The following is a 14,826-nucleotide window of genomic DNA, read 5'->3' as shown; positions in this document are numbered from 1 at the left end:
ACTTCCGCATGAGTTTGATCCCCGCCTGCCCCGGAGGAAATCCACATGGCGAGCCAGACCTCTCCTGACCCGCCCGCTGCTCCCCTCAGCAGTGTACTTCGTCAATCTGCCTGTTCTGCTCCCCACTCTGTCTCTGGTGAAGCCTCTCACCGTCCCTGAGCCTCTGGCCTGTACCCCAGTTCTGTATGAATAAATAAATAAATCTTTAAAAAAAAAAAAAAAAAAAACACAGCCCATGGCTGCTGGATTTAAACCAGGAATAGAAAGAGTTGAAAAGAATAACACTTACACTTAAATCAACTTGTTGAACCTATCACAGACTGAGATTGCAAGGCAACCAAGTAACTCAAAGTTTGGGGAGTGACTACCAACACAATTCTCCATAGCAAGAAATATCTGACCTAGAGTCAGATAGAAAATTCAACCAAACTGAACAAATAAATCATTAAAGACTGAGTATAGTGTAGTATGAGAGTGTGAAATCCTTGGAGGTTACAAATACAGAGGTGTTCACATTGGAGCTTGGGAAGAATCCTAAGAAAATCTACCTATGGTTCTGTCTGGGGGTGAGGTGGGTAGAGAACATCAGCAACTATTGTAACTCTAACATTAATCTCTCCCATGCTCTCTATAGAACAAGTATGCATGGAAAAGAGCAATACAAATTCACATTGAAAATAACCCATTGTAGGTCTTTGTATATAACTGGAGAAATGTAACAAGAAAATTAAAAAATAGGGCCCTCCCTGGTGGCACAGCGGGCTAAAGCACTGCACTAAGAAGCTTAAGCCACTTCCGCATGAGTTTGATCCCCGCCTGCCCCGGAGGAAATCCACATGGCGTGGCAGACCTCTCCTGACCCGCCCGCTGCTCCCCTCAGCAGTGTACTTCGTTGATCTGCCTATTCTACTCCCCGCTCTGTCTCTGGCGAAGCCTCTCGCTGCCCCTGAGCCTCTGGCCTGTACCCCAGTTCTGTATGAATAAATAAATAAATCTTTTTTAAAAATTAAAAAAAAAATAAAAAAATAAAAATTCCGCATGAGGGAGAGACAAAAATAATTCTAGGTCCACTACTGCAGCTGGAGGAAAGAGAGCAATACTTGCAAAGAACGGAATTCTGAGAATTAGGATGCAATTAAGAAATATGCTTAATAAGAACATAAAAGATGTTCCTCCTTATCTTTCCCCCCAGGTATTGAGTAATGGGCCATCCCTGGTGGCACAGCAGGGTAAAGCACAGCACTAAGAACTAGAGCCATTTCAGCATGAGTTCAATTTCTGTCCCTAGGTGATCCACAAGGTGCGGCAGACCTCTTCTGACCGGCCCACTGCTCCCGTAAGCAGTACTTAGTCAGTTGGCCTGTTCTGCTCCCCACTCTGTCTCTGGTGGATCCTCTCACCACCCCTGCACCTCTGGCCTGTACCCTAGTTCTGCATGTATAAATAAATAAATCTAAAAAAAAAAGTATTGAGTAAAATGACAGTCGAATACCGAGTGAAAAGCTGCAAGAAGTAGTCTGTCTAGGCACAACACAAAGGAAGGACCCAAAATTAGAATGAAATAGAAATTGAAAAAAAAAAAAGAAAGAAAATTTTGACCAACCAAATATAACCCTAAACCTAAAGTATCATTATAACAATTTAACGGATATGGTATATGAATGGTAATTATAGCAACATCAAATCTCAACTCCAACTCAAATCCCAACTAGATTTAGTGTACTCTGCCATACAGAAAATTAAAATCACTCTTTTCAAGGGTGGGGTGGGGTGGAAATTTGCTTTTCACTGTGTCTAAAACATTGCTTACTTTTCCCAGCCACTTCTGCTTTTAGTCCTTTCATCTTTTTGAAAAATCGAAAACTGCTTAAAAGGATAAAATCAGTTCCCCTTTCTCTTTCATTTCAAGAACTGATTTAGCAGTTACAGGTTTCAAAGAGGTAGCCCTACACACCAACTAGGGTCCTGAACATTCTTTGTATCATGGCACACCTGGAAGATGGCACATGGTGTAAATGGACACCTTTGGCTTCATCTGACTGTATAAGATCTGAGTGGGTCAGGAGCTTGGCATCCTCACAACTTATCTCTGTACTCATTCCCCTAATACTTGGAAGACCCTAAGATTGAGAATTTTTTGTAGACATGGTATTCAGTGACATGATTTGATCAGATGAAGAAAAGGCTGCAGCCTGTGACTTTCTGCAAAACTTGAATGTGTCTGTCCTCTCTCCTCTCTCTGCAAGGAAGATTAAACAGAAATTCCTAACTTGTTCTTGTTCACAGGAAATTGTACCTGTTTAAACTGAAGATTTGGAAATAACCTTTACTGAATTTACCTTTTCTTTCATGCTTTCCACCTTGCTTTTTAGCTGGGGTACTACACTGTTGGGTGGCAACCCTTTTTCCAATTGAGTCACAAATTTGGCATATTTAGAAACTTGACTGTTGAGGAGTTCTGGATCCAGGCAGTCAAATTTGGACTGTGAAAATTAGAAGTTAAAAAAGAAAAATAGAAGCTAAGACATCATAAAAGGAAAGCTTAAAATAATTTTTCCCCCTTTACTCAGAATTTCTCAGTAGTGAATGCCTATCCAAGTGAATTCTATATTACAAATGGCTTTATTTATTAAAATTGAATAGTATAACAAACATCTCTTGGTGAGTTCTTTATATCCTTATCTCCCATCAAATACAGTACTACAGTCCTTATAATTTATTCTTGAGGCAAAACTTTTGTAAAGAGAAAGTTTGCTAAAGCCAATCTTATAATAATGCAGTCTGCTCTATGGTATATAATGACAGAAAAAAAGACCTTCAAGCAATTTCTATAAAATTATAGCATTACATGTCTTAACTAAAATTAAGATTACATCATATTATTTTAAAATTACAATTTATATTGAACTTTTAAATTTAATTAATACAAAATGATTTAAGAATTAAAGTTTTCTTTTTGTTGTTTTTTTATTTTTTATTATTATTTTTTTACCTTTGACCATTCTTCATGGAGTTGATCCCATTCATATAAAGAATCCCAGAGCAATTGTTTGAGCTTCAATTCAGCACTAACTTCTTCCAAAGCATCAAACTTGGACACTTCCACCTTTAAAATATGATAAGTAAAATGCACTCACTATTTAGTTTTCAGATATAAAGATCTTATATTATTTTCCTAATAATAATTCTAGATATAATAACTACTTATCAGAAAATGGATGAGTCCTAAATGGGAGAGAAAAGATGAGGTAGAAACAAATGAAAAAGAAAATAAATCACAAAATTCCACGTATATTCAAATTTCCACTTGGATGCAAAATATAACTCTTTACCTTTCCTTAGAACTTAAATATTCCCCAAATACATTAAATATTACAAGGTAATATGGAGAGGACAACCCATTTTTTCTCTTTTTTCAAACTTCTTTTTAACCTGGTAGGGTATCTATGCACCCTTAGAAAGGAAAACCTGAAGAACTATTTTCATGAGAAGATTTTGAGATTGCCTGGGCTCAAAGGTGGAAAAATTGCCACAGGTTTGGTTGCATAAAAGTCGTGGCCCTGTGATTAGCTATGGTTTTGAGCATTCTATCCAATAGCAGAACATTCTTTATTTAAAAAAAAAACACATGGATTACCTAGGAGAGGTAACAATAGATAGAAAAGACACAAAACAAGTCTTAGCAAATTTAAGATGATGGAAATCCTACCAATTATCTTTTCTGATCTCAGTATGAAGCTAGAAATCAACAACAAAAGTGAATCCAAAAGAGGATTCACCAGAGACAGAGCGGGGAGCAGAACAGGCAGATCGACAAAGTACGCTGCTGAGGGGAGCAACGGGCGGGCCAGGAGAGGTCTGCCGCGCCATGTGGTCACCTCCGGGGCAGGCGGGAATCGAACGCATGCAGAATTGGCTTTAGCTTCTTTGTGCTGTGCTTTAACCCGCCACGTCGCCAGAGAGGGCCAACATAGCTATTTTTTAATAAGCAAGATATCTTGTCTCATGTGTACTAATCTTTAAATTTCAAAGGCAAGGAACAAAAACATGCTTTATATTTCAGACTTTTTCAGGACAATCACTAACAAATTGTGTTCAAACACTGAATGTATACAGTCACATTGTATCAAAGTCAAGTATATCCACGTTTTATAAAGAGATGTATAGATCTGTAATTACCTTAAAATTCTTTTGATAGGATTTATATTGAAATGCACGTTTTTGGAGATCATCTAAAACTACTTGTAGTTCTTTCAATATGACCTTTATTTTGTCTGGATCAGCATTAATATCCAAAATCTGTGGATCCTGTAAAATTAACATAGTTTTGATTATGTTTGATAGTTTGTACATTCCTACTTTTTGATGTAAACCATTAAATAAAGCAAATCAATAATCATTTTTTAAAAATGTATTTTAAAGTTCTTTTCACTCTGATTTTTAGAAGAAATGTTAAAATGGTAGACCAAGAAGTCTACATATCTGCTTTGCTTCCAATAATTAAGAATTCATCTGGATTTTAAAAAGAGATTTAGAAATACTTTCAGTTTTAAATAGCACCTCAAAGCCACTGTTAATTTAGTTAGAACAAAATCTTAAAATACGAAAGTCAGATTAAATTGCAACAGGAGCTCTAAATGATTTAATTACAATTAAATTTCATACCTTTTAAAATTCTACTTTCGCTTACCTGTGCTTGCAACTTTATTTCATTCACTTCATTGCTTAAATCTTCAAGATCTCTACCCAAATGCAGACAAAATTGTTTAATACATGCTTCTCTGTCACCCACGGCTTTATCAATAGCATTCCGAACAGCAACAATAGAGGGCTTCATTGTTGCAAAAACAGCAAAGTCTTCAGGAGGTGTGGGAACCTGATACTGTTCAATGAGTTTGTACATCTGAATCACTATGTTCCCTTCATCTTCAAGGCTTTCAATCTGAATAAAAACATTGGCTGCTCATTTAATAAATCAGAGTTCTGTCTACCCTTTCAGTTTTGTCTAACGAGAGATAGCCTCTGTGTACCATGAATGCCACACTGAACCACACAGTGGAAGAGAGTATGTTGGATGTCACATATTGTCATTGCTACAATATAGGTAAGCAGGCCCAGGAATGAAATGTTCAGGCTGAAATGAGTAAGTACTCTAGTCAATGTTTATCTTCCTGTTCTCTTCTGTCCTCTAGTAGTATTAAGTGCCAATACTTAAAGTTTACAGAGACAACATGTTTCAAGAGGATGCTCAGTTGTCATATCTGAACTTCGAAGCATGCGTGCTCAGCAGTGATTTTCCCAAAGCATCTCCTGAGGTAGACAGGCCGTGTTTCTGGTTGGCTGCCCATGCCCTATTATCCTTTAATAAGTACTTTTACTACCTCTAACTGAATACTAAACATCCATTTTTATTAGACTGAATTCCTATCTTTAGGGGGACAGTGTTTTTCCTACTTTCTTGTCAAGAGACTCTCCAATTGGGGGAACCCTTTTCCCCAAACACAACCTCTGCTATATGATTATAGAAGGAGCACAAACACAAGGAGCAGCCATGTTCATACAGATGATTCAAACTTCTGGCCACAAGCTGAACCCAGCAGCATGAAATCAGGACCTTGCAAAACCATTCCAGTATGACCTCTTGCTTGAACATGGGAACGCAAAGACATTAGTTGTTGGCAGAGAGGCCTTTTGCTTTCATGTGGAATCAGAAAAGAGGCCCTTCATCTGAGAAGATAACTGCAGGGAGGCTCTTAGAGCAATGCCTCTCAACCTTTAGCTCATATCACAACCACTTTGGACAGCTGGCTAAAACACAGGCTGAGGTGCCCCAAAATTTCTGATTCAGAAGGTCTAGGTGAGGCCCAAGAATACATATTTCTAACAAGTCCCCACTGATGCAGATGAGCAGATTTGGGCACCACCTTTCAAAACCACTGATTTAGAAAGAAAGAGAGTGAGAGGTGGAGAGAGAGGGGCATTTTTTGGTTTCCTTTTGCTACTTTGGTCCCTGGTTTCTATCCTTTTAAAAAGTTAGGTTTTATACAGATTTTTGGATTCCAGAAACTATTCCTGAAAACTTAAAATAAACTTTATCATTTTTCTAAGTTATATGAAATTTTGTTATAATCCTTTCAATAAAAGTATCTAATACGTTAAATAAGTTATAATAGAGCTGAGCGCCTGCACATCAAGTTATCCATGTATTGCTTAAACAAATGCCCAAGATCTAGAATATCAGGAACCTTGAAATATATGAGATCATTAACTCACCCTTTCTTGAATTTCATCGAGAAATACTAAACTGTTAACATATTCTATGGTGGTAGTTGGAACAAACTCAAGTTTGTACTCTGCATCTTGTGCCTCAGAGATAATGGCATCTACTTTTTTCTTGCTTTGAAAAGGAAGCATACTATTTAGCACCTAGGAAAGAAAAAAATACTAATCATAAATATTTGAGTATTTCCATTTGATTACAGATTTCAGATAAACCCTAATAGAATATCTGTTATATCAGCAGATACTGGAAGTGGTAGTGTATTGGAGAGGCTTTTGTTCATATTAAAATATTACTAGTAGAGGAACCAATACAAAGGCCAGGTTTTGAAGATCATTTTCAGAACAAAATAGATGGAGTAGCTTATGAAAAAGTTTGCCCAAATACTCAGGTATCTTGCAAGCACTCCTGCTACTCTGCCATATGTATTGGCATTGTGGTGCCCTCTCTATTATCAATTTACTTTTTCATGTTGGGTGTGGTAGTCACATGGTTTGGGGAAGATCAATCTCTTCTTTTGTAATAAAGAGAATCTCATCACTAGGAACATAGCAAAGTAATCTGGCTTTCTCTAGCCAACATGATGGCTGGGGGTACACCTGTAACTTTAGTTGATGCATGTTGAGAATATCAATCTTTCTCTATACATAACCAAGGAAATAATTAGCTTATAGGAGCTTTTTATTTTTTAATATTTACTCTTTTTTTCATCATTCTTCATTTTGTACATTTTCCCATTTAATTTGCAGTGCCCATGGGCTTCTCACCACCAATTCACCCATGTGCCATTGCCATAGTCCCGTGCCCTCTAACAACCATTTCACAAATGTGAGGGAAAGTTAGCTTTAGGATGAAGCTGGCACACTAGGAGGCTCATTAAGCAGAATGAAAAAAAGAAATAGGTCCTTAGTAACACCAGCAATGGAATCTCTCTGATGTCTACCCAACTGCTGGGCTTTTTGGATCTACAGCCTTTAAGTTTTCTGACTGTTTAATACATTTGAATTCAGTTTTCTTTGGCTTGGTAGGTCATATTGGTCAAAAGTATTTGCTGAAATTAAATTGAACTTGTTCCAATTAAATATTTTTATGTTTTTAAAAGATGAAGCAAAGCTCTAGAAAAAAGAGCTTTTGGTTTGCTACACAAACCATTAATGACAGAAAAGACAGTAGCACTCAAGTCTGCAGGCTACAGTGCTCTGTCATCCGCCATCGATACTGGGGTCAGCAAAGGGCCAGGTAGAAATTTCAGACTCTGCAGATGTAGTGTAAGCCCTAACAAACTATGCTTTGATGGGCTGGGTATCCACCTCAAAGAGGGCTTTCTCAAATAAACACATTGTCAATCATACACCTAGTAAAAACACAAGCTGACTTCCTTCACTGAGACTCCCTTGTTTTAGAAAACTTAAGTTGATTTCACCAACTGACCATTTGGGCTGCTTGTTCTTTTTTCCAGTGTTTTAAATTTCCACTTTGTGTTTTAAGTTCACAGTAAGTGCTGGGCTTCCAGTCCCCTCTTGACCCCAATAAAAGCAGAATTCCAGGTTCACATACTCTCTCTCTTTGAATCTACTATGTGGCCATAGGTCTGTTGTGTAACTGCCAAGTCCTGTAAGTAATAGACTCTTACTTTTTTCAAAGTTTCCTGATGACAATTGCTGACAGACATGTTGTAATCATAGTAAGAACCACAAACGCTGGCTCATTATTTGCCAAGGGGAGATGTCTCTGCAAAGCTCACTGGGCCCAGGTGAATGCCCCCAGTCAATTCTACCTGATAGTAGTGCTATCAGTAGATTGAGACCAGCACAGAACAGTGGATGTAAATTATCTGTCCCAACTATGCACTTCTGCCCTTGTAGTGACAAAGCACCCATAGGCAATACATAAACAAATCATCATTGTTATGTTCCCAAAAAGCTGTGTTTACCAAATAGGCTGGAATGACTTTGTGAGTTATAGTTTCCAGTTCCTGTTTCACACTGTTAGAGATGTTGGAGTCATTTAAAGATGTCCAGGTATACTCTGGCTCCAAAGGAAGACTGGGAAGTTACTGCAGAACCATACAAATATCTGTGGTTCTACAACTCACCAAAATGTAATCAGAATTCTAGAGATCATTTAAGATCAGGAATGATCCTATGAAATTGACCTCAGTATCTCAGAATCAATCAGTATTTCTAGTAAGGCACTGAGCTGATAGAGTGGAATCACTTATGCAGGGAGTCTTAAGATGCTCTAACAAAGGAAAAAGAATAATCTGAGGCCTGCAATTCCCTCATCTGAAAGCTTACTGTGCTTGGTACAGAAAGAATATGGGACTTTCCCTAGAAATAAAAGATGGCTAGTAAGCTTAAATTACTTTCAAATATTGCAATATAAAGAAAGTTTATTTTTAGTAGGAACATAATTAATAACAAAGAAGACAACTCAAGTTTGTCTGAGTTCATAGTTACCTCCAAGCATCGCAAAGGTGACGGAATGAGTTTTTCCTTTAACTGCTTAGTGTCAATGAGCAGTAATCCCACATTTCTGGTGGGTCTTAGAGCAACTGCATCCTTGTGCTGTCTGTGATATTTTTCCAGTTGCTCACTAAAAAACTTAACATCTACATAAAATAATTCAGATAAAGCATAACATGCATTACATTAGATTTTAAAGAATGATTACAAAGTACATTGAAGTCATTGCATTATAATTTTTACATGTACATTTATCATGTGGTTCTTTATACAAAAAATACTTGGTAGACATTTTAAATGTCTGGAAATGCTTGATATTTTATTCCTGCAATAAGGAAACTGCTATTTTATGACATAAATATGTCTTCCAATTCTATTTAGAGATGACACATGAAAATAGCTTGCATACCTGAGCAGTAGACAGAGGGATTTTGTCTGGCCTTTCTCCACTAACATAGGTAACAATAAGTGTGATTAGGTTTGTTCCCCTCATTTCAGGACCTCCGGACCTCTGCTTGTGATGCAGGAAGGTAGGAAGACTAGAAGAACTGGAGGTGAAGAACACTTTTCTCTAGTTCCAGAGGACAGACTAAATCTCCCTTTGTGAAGACCCAGGGAGGAAAATCAGCATAAAAAAATATAACACCATGGAGAGTGGCAAGATGGTGGCACAAAGAATGCTGGGCTCACCTCTATCTACTTGCAGCTAGACTGCAGAAGAACAAACCCAAGAATTCCTAAAGGAAAACCAGAAAATAACAGCATACACTAGGTGCGACATCTGGGGGGAGGGTGACCCAGGGAGCAGTGGGACAAGTCAAAGGGGAGCCTGGGGGGCAAGATGAGTCCCAGTGGTCTGGTGGGCCCCACAAGCAGCAGAATGGCACTGATAATATGTAGCGTCAGATATGAGCAAGCTTTGGTGTGGGCTCTAGAAGCAGCCCTGCCATGGCAGTGCTGCAGATCCCAGTAAACTTGAGGCAGGACCAGAACGTAGCCTAGACCTAGTGAGCCCAGGCAAACAATGGAACAGGTGCTGCTAAGGGGGCAGATGTGATACACCTCCACAGAGGTTTAGCCTGGTTGAAGTTGTTGCACCAGAGAACAGTGTTTGGAGAGATGATCTGACAGACATGAGCGGGAGTGAATTCCTTGCACAGCAAAGACTAATGCAGATGTCAACAGATTGACCTGAGGAGATTCATGCTACATTGAATAGGAGGTGGCTGGAGAGAAGAACTTAGGGTTTGTGGTCTAAAGTAGGGGACACCGATGGCAGGGCTGTGAGCTCAACCAGGGAATCTGAGGGGGAAAGTGTTGGTTGTGGGGAGGCACACTCCCTTGAAAAGGGAACCCAGAGAAGCTGAGTGCTGAACACAGGCTGGGCCCCTAATAGCAAAGCAGGCATTCTGATGCGAATTCCCTCTTTGCACTCTGTGGGACTGGTCTTACCTTGTGAGGTCCATGCATATATATATATATATATATATATATATATGCACACACATATATATAGCATATATACACACACAAAAATAGTGTATAATTACATGAAAGGATCTAGTCTGGAATGGATTCTATTCTGGTGTCAGGTTGATTTGAAGTTAGGTTTAATCTAAGGGTACGCCTATATGGTACCTTAAAGGAAAGCATTTTGAGGACGTTAACAACAAAAGTTTGACATACAAGAGATAAAGCATAGCTAAAATTATCATTTCCATTTTTTTCCTAAAACCTCTCTGTCATCCTGGCTTACACAGTATGGTAAAAAAAGCCTTTGCAAATTTGCATTGGCTATGTAATACTTTGCATTTGAAAAATTTCCTGCCCCCATTTCCCCCTGTCTTCAATCTATCTAAAACCAGTGGAAGTATGATTATCCTTGAATACACTTATATCATACTGTTGGCCAAGACCAACTCTTTCTAATACACATCCAATACTAAACTTTCGTTTTTTTTTTTTCAAAATTCTGTACTCTCAAGCCCTTTACAACTTTAGCTACCTTTACTTCCAATTCCTCCACTTGAGTCAGATTGATTTCCTTACTGTATCCTGTTCTCCTTATTTAACCTCCCTCCACTCTCCTAGAGGGTGTTGATTCATGCTTTTATTTGTGTCACTTCTTCTCCATAATACAAAGGAGAGTCTGACATAGTGTAAAGAATACACAAGACAGGGTGTTAGTGGACCAGGGTACAAGTCTGTATGTCCATACGTGAACATCATTTTCTTCAAAATACCATAAAAGATACATGGGCCAATGGAGGTCAATGACTCACTCTATTCACGTGAGAAGGTTTTCATAGGAGTATTTTGTAGAACTAACAGAGGGCATCAAATGGTCTGAGAAGTTCTCTGGTAGGGAAACCTGTATGACACTGCTTGACCTCGTATATTCCAAATTTATTGAACAGTCTCTTCTCATAATAGCATGTCACTATTCTTTAGAAGAGTAGTCCAAGAATACCAACTTGGGAAGCACTAATTTGGCCCAGTACTCTAATTTTATACAAAAAGAATTGAGATCAATAGAGGGTAAATGACTTGCCATGGTCACACGACCAAAGAGAAGAAGAAAAGCAAAGCTGACAGCAGAAAAAGAATCTATTTTCTCTTTTTAAGACAGAGGAGAGGCAGTATGGATAATGGTTAGTTTTTGAGTCAGAGAAATGTTTCTAAATTATATACAAACTGTGTAATCTTGAAGTTGACTTATCGCTATACTTTCATTTCTCAATTAAAAAAATGAGAATACTAAAATATTTGTGCACAAGAAAAAAAGCGATAAATCTACAAACTAAAAGTCTGATTGTTATATTCCACATTTTTAATAATAATTAATCACCTGCTTTTAATATTTTTAATAACATGGCAATGCCAAAATTTCATGTGGGATTAAACATATTTTTCTTTTGTTGAAGATAGTAAATCTTATAAATCATTTCCTCTTCATGCCTAAGAACTGTTGATTCACATCCAACCAGGTTGCAGTACACCCCCAGATATAAAGAGAAACTTGAATTCCTCAGATAGAAAAACATCTACATGAAATTATTTAAAGATAGTTGCAGAGATAAATATTCCTCTCAACTCCTTTCCTATATATAGATTACAAAACCTCAGTACCAACGCAGCTTCATACTCAAAGATGAGTCATTAGGGAGGAAATGATTTCCATAATATAGTGAAATAAAAACAGCAACATTGGTAAACTAAAGAAAAAAGTAATTCTACAGAAAGAACAAATTCTACAGAAATAAACAAATTCTTACTTTTATTCAGGCTACCTCTTCTGAGCTACCATTCTGTCATCATACTTTACCAATAGAAACCCAGAAAAATATTCACCTTCGTACCTCTATCAGAAATAGTTAAGTGGAAAAGTTACCAGGTTCTTGAAGTTTAAGAGCTTGCAAATCAAGACTTTCATTTTCCTTGAAGAATATCTGAAACTTTTCAAATGTAGCTGCATATAATTGGGCAGATTCAAATGCTGCCCTTATGGTCTCCTAAATATTACAAACAGAAAAAATTACATTTTTTCTAAGTAGAAATCAACTCAATATCACCAAACAAACAGGCAAACAAAAGCCTTCTCTGTACCTAACAGTGAGTTTTGAGTTGGCATACACAAGTGTGGGATAAGTCATTGAATTCTCTTATGAAATAGAGAAAAAAAAATACATCCTAAAATCTGAAGTTTGAGGAATTGTTCCTTATAAATGAAAAGAAGCATTGCAACTTTTTAGCTTCATGGTAAATTTATACATCATTAATAAACATATGGCAAGAGACAATATCTAATAACTACTGCCAATTTTATTAATCTGTAGTTGAGAAATGTACTTTAATTTTGTTTTAATTTGCATTTCTCTTACGACAAATCTATTTTATCATAAAATATATATTTTATATATTAAGATGGTAAAATATATTTCATAGGTTTAGAGTTTCTTTTTTGGGAAATATTCTATCATATTTTTATCCCTGGTGAGGATGTGTAGAAAAGGGAGTCCTTCTACTCTGTTGGAAGGAATGTAAATTGCTATAGTAACTATAGAAAACTGTATGAAGTTTTATTAAGCAGTTATTAAGTAGAACAGCCATATGAGCCAGGCCCAATTCTTTGTATATATGCATAGGAAATAAAATTAGCATCTCAAAAAGAGATTTCTGAATTTCCATAATCAATGCATAACAATCTAAATGACTGTTGATGGATGAATGGAGATAGAAAATGTGTATACAATGTGGTCTCTGTATACACATTCAGCCTCAAAATAGAAGGGGGTCCTGTTACTTAGGACAACCTGGATGAACTTGAAAGGCAATAAGTTAAGTGAAATAAGCTAGATATTGATAGAAAAAGACAACTACTCCCTGGTATCACTTATATGTGGAAACTGAAAAAAGGAGGACGTGGAAAGGAGGAACAGAGAAGGAGAAAAGAAAAAATTCAAGTTTGCAGAAACAGTGGGAAGTATTTTCTTGGGACTGAATTTGGGAGAATTAGGAAAAAGTGATAAAAGTACACACACTTTCAGTTTTAAGTAAGTAAGATCTGAGGATCTACGGTATAACAAGGTGACTGTAACTGATAACACTGTTGTGCAACTCAAACTTGCTATGGATAACTTAAATGTTCTCATCAAAGGTGGGACAGGAAGTATATATGTTAGGTGCTGGTATGTTAATTAGTTCAATAGGCAATCTTGTCACATGGTGAACATATATTGTCATCACATTGTATTGTATACTTTAAGTCTCTTACAATTTTGTCAGCTTTACCTTGAGACACTCTCATGGTTTACAGAATAATTTTGAAAGGATAAACACTATTTTCAATTTTTAGCATATGGAGATTTAGCAGTATTCTATATAAATGTAAGAAAGGAAGAAAATAATTACTCAATTTCTTAAAAATTAAGATCATTCTAAAGTAATTTTAGTAAAAACAAATGTACCTTTATTTTAAAAATAATTGTGTGAAAATTCCTATCATCATCAAATACCGCTGATAAACTTGGACCAGAGCCACAGGTTTTTTCTTCAAGTTTGTTGTTAATGTAAGGACTGGTGAAAGCATCAAAATAAGCATCAGGCACAAGATTAGGAATCGATAACACAGTGCTTTGAAAATGGTTGATAGCACCTGAAATACCATCCTGTTAGAGAGAAAAGCACAAATAAAAAAGCAAGCACATATATGGCAATTTATGAATATCTTCAAGTGTTAAAATGAGTAAGAGCTCCTTCAACCATACCAGATACTGTATTGATTTTGAATATAAAGCAAATCAAAAGACACAGTCTCTGTCTTTAGGTAATATGTTATCTAATAGAATAAGACACAGGTAAACATCAAATCACAACACATTGTGATGAGTGTATAGAACAAGTACCAATAAAACACAGAGGACCATTCATAAAGGAAACCTAGCCTACGAGAAATGGGGAAGTTTAAAGGATGGGTTAAAGGTCTATATTCTTTGAAAAGCAATCTTCATTCCAGAAATCTAACCTAATACAAAAGTTATACATGTAAACAAAGATTCATGTGCAAGGATAATCACTACAGCATTCCTTAAAATAATAATGAATTAGAGAAACATCTAATTGTCAGAAAGAGGAGTATTGCCTAGTTGTGGTGTACTTATACAGTGAAAAATTATGCATCCCTTCAAGATGGGGAATCTAGACTCTTCTTGGCTTACATATGCACATCATTCCCTCTCCCTGGTGTACATGCCTTGCCTACTCCCATCCTTGTGAATATGGAAAGGATCTGTGCATACTGTGAAATGTACCTGTCAAAAAAAAAAGTTAGATTTTATGGGAATGTCAGAGGTTTTGCAGAAATAATTAAGGCACCAAATCAACTGGCTTTATCAAAAAGGAGATTACCTTGGGTAAACTTAATGGAATCAAGTGAAAGCACTTAAAAGAACGTGTGGGTGCTTCCCAAAGGAGACTCTCCACTGGCCTTGAAGAAGCAAACAGCCATACTATAAATTTCTTATAGAGTAGCCATGTGGCAAGGACCTAGAGCTGGTTTCTAGGATCTGGGGGTGGTCCTCA

The 14,826-nt window shown here is 36.9% G+C and overlaps 1 protein-coding gene across 1 annotated transcript in view; it reads right to left on the bottom strand.

Annotated features, from left to right (window-relative positions):
• The window catches only part of DNAH6 (dynein, axonemal, heavy chain 6), a 154,680-nt gene that overhangs the window by 115,120 nt on the left and 24,734 nt on the right, over positions 1-14,826 (bottom strand). Inside the window, exons 10-17 of the mRNA XM_004691585.1 lie at positions 13,713-13,913; positions 12,137-12,257; positions 8,740-8,891; positions 6,274-6,426; positions 4,691-4,942; positions 4,180-4,308; positions 2,993-3,106; positions 2,340-2,483 (exon numbers count right to left, since the gene is read on the bottom strand). Of these exons, the coding sequence (XP_004691642.1) occupies positions 2,340-2,483; positions 2,993-3,106; positions 4,180-4,308; positions 4,691-4,942; positions 6,274-6,426; positions 8,740-8,891; positions 12,137-12,257; positions 13,713-13,913 (1,266 nt within the window). The remainder of the gene's footprint in view (positions 1-2,339; positions 2,484-2,992; positions 3,107-4,179; positions 4,309-4,690; positions 4,943-6,273; positions 6,427-8,739; positions 8,892-12,136; positions 12,258-13,712; positions 13,914-14,826) is intronic.

The sequence above is a fragment of the Condylura cristata genome, unplaced genomic scaffold (assembly GCF_000260355.1).
Source record: "Condylura cristata isolate star-nosed mole 26May11 unplaced genomic scaffold, ConCri1.0 scaffold00031, whole genome shotgun sequence".
NCBI classification, from domain to species: Eukaryota; Metazoa; Chordata; class Mammalia; order Eulipotyphla; family Talpidae; genus Condylura; species Condylura cristata.
This window is presented reverse-complemented; position numbering and strand designations above follow the sequence as displayed.